Source organism: Limulus polyphemus, unplaced genomic scaffold, assembly GCF_000517525.1.
Source record: "Limulus polyphemus unplaced genomic scaffold, Limulus_polyphemus-2.1.2 Scaffold738, whole genome shotgun sequence".
NCBI lineage: Eukaryota > Metazoa > Arthropoda > Merostomata > Xiphosura > Limulidae > Limulus > Limulus polyphemus.
This window is the reverse complement of record NW_013666348.1, coordinates 432559-438757: the sequence shown is the minus strand read 5'-3', so window position 1 is coordinate 438757 and position 6199 is coordinate 432559. Positions and strand designations below refer to the sequence as shown.

Genomic DNA, 6199 nt, shown 5'->3' with positions numbered 1-6199 from the left:
CCTAATTTAGCTGTGTAAGACTAGAGGGAAGGCAGCTAGTCATCACCACCCACCGCCAACTTTCGGAGTACTCTTTTACCAACGATTACCGTCACATTATAACGCCCCCACGGCTGGAATGGCGAACATGTTTGGTGGGACGGGGATTCGAACCCGCAACCTTCAGATTGCGAGTCAAGCGCCCTAACTACCTGGCCATCTACTGTAATCGAACAGTGGGACTGACCGTCACATTATAACGCCCCCACGGCTGAAAGGGGCGAACATGTTTGGTGAATAAGATGGAACTTGTGAAATTTAATTTATTAAATTTAAGATGTACTTTAGATATTTCGAACACTAGATTGATTGAATATGCAACATTCAATTCCTTAAATAATAATAGAGACTCTGGTCAAATGTGTACATGAATCTTTACATGTGACACACATACACAGTTCGGTTTCAGTGCTATACAATTCGACAATTAGGCTCAATCAACCTGATCACGTGTTTGTGGGATATCGGTCGAAAACACCGCTGACCGATTACAGAGGAGGTCGGCCATAAAGTATTTTTGTGGTTTGTCTGTCCGTAAAATTTAAGCCTAATTTTCATTGAAGACTTATTAACAAGTCTTCTAGTGGTAGTTATTACACGACTAGCGAACTGGTGGGCCTATGGCCCACATTTACAGGGCCGCTATAATACAAACTTAATTTCTTTAACCAAGTTATGAACGGCAATTATTAGGCCTACTTATTTACGTGCTCTAATGTAAATCAATGACAAATTTGGGATCCGCTGTCGGGAAATCCCCGTAAAAACGTTTTCGCGAACTATCATGTTTCTGTAATGGTATGGGTGAAAAGTTTTACCTCGGCGCTGAGACGATTCGTTTGGCAACATTTAGAAGTTGGTAAGTTCAGCAGTTTAAGAGAAGGGATTTTCGGGACACCCCCGGGTTCCCCAATGGGTGGGGTGAAAATCTTATCTTTGTTCAGGCCTTGGGTACCCAGACGATTCGTTTGTTACCAGTAATAATTTGGTGAGACAAGCAGTTGACGAGGAATTACGTAACACGCAGACAGACAAACATAGAATCTTATTATAGTCATTGTACTTTAAAAGACTAACAACAGGGTCACCACAATGGTTATTTTAATTTTTATTTTATCTGAAGGAGCTCTATAATTACATACACAATACCAACATGGTCATCAAGAAAGTTTTACCATTGGATTCAAAGATTTACTTACTGTAATAAATATTACAATCTAAAGGTAAAACGTGACACTGTCACACACAAGATTAGATGATAACTTGCTTTTAAACCTTCATTCATTTTCACCTCCAGATATATAGGCTTAATGAACCTTTTACTATTCAATAACAGGTGAACAAAAAAATCTTTTTACTACATCGAAAAATATACAGAATCTGTACAAAAATATGTTCCTTCTTATAGACAGCGTGAAAATGTTATTTAAGTGCGATACAAATCTGAAAATCCTTTTGAAGCTTAAACAACTGAGTATAGGACCTTAAGACTCAAATGATACTCCCTTGTAGACAGGCTTAAAAGTAAACAAAAACAGGATTATTTAAAGTTCAAATAGCCCAGAGAATATAATCAATGGCACAAGATAAGGGAAGTATAAAGAATATTAAAAAAAAAAGAGTAAAACTTTAAGAAAGATTCCAAAACTAAAATATCTAAGCAAGAATGAACTTGGAGAAAAGCATTTAGTTTAACAGAAAAATGTGTATATTTGAAAATAAGACAAAAATTATATTAATAACCAATGAACTCCATTAGAAAAAAAAAATAGCAGTTGTATGAAGTCAGATCATATATTTAAAATTTTCAAAATGCCATCATTTTTATAAACAAAAAATTAATTTTTAGGCAACATATATATATACCAATACTACGGGTTCATACTTTCTAATATCACACCCTCAAATTTAACCCTTAGCACGTACTAGTAAACAGCCTCCTAATAAATATGTTTTCTTTCTTTTTTCTCTCAACATTCTGGTGATATTTTATAACAAAAATTCTAGGTGAGGGATATCGAATATTGAATTAGTAATTAAATATCTATCTTTCTATAATAAAATTAATTTTTAATTACAAGAATTATCACTAAACAAAAATAATTCAATACAGTTATGACCCAACTCTGGGTAAATATAATAGTAAAATCGTACGTCAACAAAGTATCTTATTAAATCTAAATTCAACTTATTACAAACTGAGAAAGAACTACTCCTGAGCAAAGTGAAGACTTAATATTGAAATGCAAAAATGAATCACTGCACAAAACTAACAAAATTCTGATTCTGTACGACTCAAAAAAAAAGTAGAACTTGCATAAAATTATTGATGAAAGTTTAATGAAAGTGGTTACTATAAACAGTCAACATTATATTTCTCTTGTTCTTGAGTTAATTATTGCTGCTTGGTAACTAGAAAATACCCTAGTGCTCAGAGGATGTTCTTATCAATACACTTCAGTTTTGGATTTTAGAAGTCTTAATGACGTGTAAGTTCGGTAAGCAGAAAGTTCATTGAATCACTAAACATAGTTTTTATAATCTCTATAACATAAAATTAAGTCCAAAAACTAACCTACATCTGTAAAAATTGGCAGAATACAAAATCTGGAAAAACACGTGGGCTGGAAATTTAGCTTTGACCAAACTCTAAGATATATATATATATATATTTTTTTTTTTCTCTCCATAAATCACTTTCAACATTACAAAACTTATAGGTACATTTTTCCACTTCTTAAATATATTTTAATCGTTTGGTTAGTTACAAAACTTACAATGTGGGAAACCAGTTATGGAGAAAAATTGTCACCAGAATGTACCGTACTTACTTATTTTGTGAGTAAATTTGATTACAAGATGAAAAATAAACACCAAATACTCTTGTTCTTAAAACGTTGAAATCAAGTCTATTTGAAATCTATAAATGCAAAAGGAACAAATAAAAAAAATCATTGTTAACAATCAAACATGTAAGAGGATGTTCCAGTGGAATGCAGTTTTATGATATGAAATGACGAGGGACTATATTAAGTAGTGGGGCCTGTCCTGTGCATTAGGGCACACGTACTGATGTCGAAGTGTGTTGGGAGCTGAAATGGGAAAAAAAATAAAAGAAATATAATCACTGATGGCATAAGCTGCATGACATTAGAATCAATCACAAAATATTTAAACTCTACACTTCTAATGTAGCATCTTAAGTAAATGGAAGATAGTAACTGGGATATTTAAAAAAAAATAATACTCAAATTTCCTTGAAAACTTTCAGTCACTACAGTCTTATCACACGATTAATTTTGCAGAGTTTAATTTAAATGATGATTCAGGAGGACATCTAGATATAACAGTTCAAAGCTTGCAAGCCTATTTAATGTAAATAACATAAAAAAAATAAGTAAGCAACCTGTTATTTCAAGTCCATCACATAAAATAACGGTGTACTATTTTTCAATAAATACACTTGAGACTACACACACGAGTCAATGTTGCAACAAACTTCAAGAGGAGACAATGAAAAAAAAGAAACTATGAAGAGAATTAACATCTCGTTATGCTCCTACATTTAAAAAATATAAAGCCCAAATAATGGGTTCTAAAGTCATTCACAATATTATACAAAGATAACTTTCACATTGAAACGAGTACACAGTATATTTCATATAATACTTCCATACTCAAGTAAAAACAAAACCTTTTCTAGTTATTTTTAGTTCTGAAAAACAAAACTTGTAATACTTCTATAATCATAGGGAATAGCTTGATTTTGTATGTTTGTTAAAAGTCTAAAAGAAAGAAATTAAACTTGTTCTTTATATAAAAAATTTCAAAACCAAACCTCACCTTCTGTTGACAGCCTTCTAAAGCTGTTTAATACCCCCCCCCCCCCAATATAAATGAATTTTTGTAAAGCTACAAATGCTTCACATTCCAGTGCCATATTTAACGTAAGTGCAAAGCAACAACAGCCCCCTCATACTGTGGGCCCTAAAAGTAATGCAAAAAACCTTACAAACTGCTATACTTATAGGTTATCAGTATGGACAAGCCCGTAAGAAAATTACACCGAGGAGTTTGAAGTGTCAAAGATGATCTGTAACATGCACTCACAAAGAAAAATCAGTTATAACATGCAAATATTACACGTGAAACTCAAGAGTAATAGAAAGTTCACAAGTTTTATCTCTCAGTAGTACATTCAAGCAACAATGGTTATTTTAATAATTACACTTAGAGGGTATTAACTTACTCCTATCATTTTTATCAGTTTTATCTCTCAGTAGTACATTCAAGCAACAATGGTTATTTTAATAATTACACTTAGAGGGTATTAACTTACTCCTATCATTTTATTTAGTGTTTATCAAATATCAAGATATTCATGGTGTGGATTAAAACAGGAGTAAAAATACATGTTAAGTTATTAATAATTCCCAGACATGACTTACTTGAAAAGATACAAATGAAACGGCACGACACGGTAGTTAGCCATGTATTAACAATAACTCGAATAAATGTCCATGCACACACACAGTACGAGCCCCATACAACAAGATATATCCTTTACCAAACGAATAACTTTCACTTGATTTAAAATTTCACCTTATTATTATTATTATTTTAAGTCCATCACATCGATCAGTAGCCAACTTCAAAGGGTTAAGCAAAACAAAACATATGTGTAATGTTTTAAACTCAAAAGAATGTTCTTCATGATAAATGGGCAATCTTTACACATTGGGTAAGTAATGTGTAAAAGTACACCTCACCTTAGCTCCAATTCGACTCAGGTAGCGATTTCTTAGGTGGAAGTCAGATTGTGAACGAAGCAGGTCTTGCGGTGTGACTTCCGCTGTAGACCCAGATATTGCTAACTTCTCTCTTTCTAAGAACTCTGCCGCCCTGTAGTGGAAGAAACAGTTTAAAAAAGTCACAGTTTAGTCATTTATTACTGTGCCAGCTACCATCACAGAATGGCTTTAGAAGCAAGCGGAAAACTTGTAGATGTTATTCAATTAACAGATTATTAAAGTTACTGAATCACAGAGAACAGCCATTGTACTGGCTAGAAACTAGTTCAGAAGTTCATCATAATTTAATGCCATTTCAGAATTTATCATCACAAATAATGTACAAAAGCACAGGATATTTTTTTTTATACAAGTTACAGCTTATACAGTAAGGAAGAACATTTTTTTAAACAGATACAACGTTTCAATCACTGGTACAATCATTCTCAGGTACAAAGGTTTTAACTGTAAAGAAGGTTTTTTGCACAAACCCATATACTTGGGAATGATCACACCGTTGATCAAAATGTCACACCTGTTCTAAATGAAATATTCTTGTTTACTGTAAAAGTTGTTACTTGTAATAAAACAATACCTATAATCAGTACGTAAACTCAAACGAAGCTATTCAGAGAATAAGTGAAACAAAAAGAAAAAAGATTTAGATTATTACAAAACAATGAAGTATGGATAATCTTATGATGTAAAGGAAAACCACCAGTCATTAGATTTTCATTATATTCATTTACTTCAAGATATTAAAAAATTAATATTTCTTAGATATCGGTTATTTCTCCGTATACACAGAAATGAAATTCATGTTAACTTTTTAAAAGAAGTTTTATTTGTAGATGAATAAAAAAAATGTAAGAAGTCAGGGTTACATCTGAGAATAATGTTTCAGAGGTAAGATACATTTATGTCAACAGAGCTACTTCTTCGTACAGAAACACTGTAACTTAATCACATTCAAAAGTTGAAAGATTTAAGTATTTGCATTTGTTTTAGAAACTGGTAAAAATATTGGATGATATTTTCAGGTATGTTCATGTTATTCGTTGATATATAAATGCAAGAAGAAACAAAATGAATAGTAAGATACCAAATAAAATATTCCTTACATCTTTCTTTCTTCCAATCTGTCTCTCTCAGTCACTGTTAGATTCAGAGGTCCACCTAAAAAATTAACAAGACCCCATTTTAATAAAAATATCTCTCTCGTGGACCATAGTCCTGTAACCATCATATTAAAAATTTGTCCTCATGTCAATATAGTAATTAATAATAATAATTATGTTTGGAATTTCCCGCAAAGCTACACGAGGGCTATCTGCACTAGCCGTCCCTAATTTAACAGTGTAAGACTAGAG

The 6199-nt window shown here is 32.2% G+C and overlaps 1 protein-coding gene across 1 annotated transcript in view; it reads right to left on the bottom strand.

The window, feature by feature from the left end:
* Positions 1-2873: 2873 nt before the first annotated feature.
* The window catches only part of LOC106460271 (major facilitator superfamily domain-containing protein 1-like), a 25114-nt gene continuing 21788 nt past the window's right edge, over positions 2874-6199 (bottom strand). Inside the window, 3 exon segments of the mRNA XM_022386948.1 lie at positions 2874-3131; positions 4809-4941; positions 5951-6005. Coding sequence (XP_022242656.1) covers positions 3069-3131; positions 4809-4941; positions 5951-6005 — 251 coding nt within the window. The 3' untranslated portion in view covers positions 2874-3068.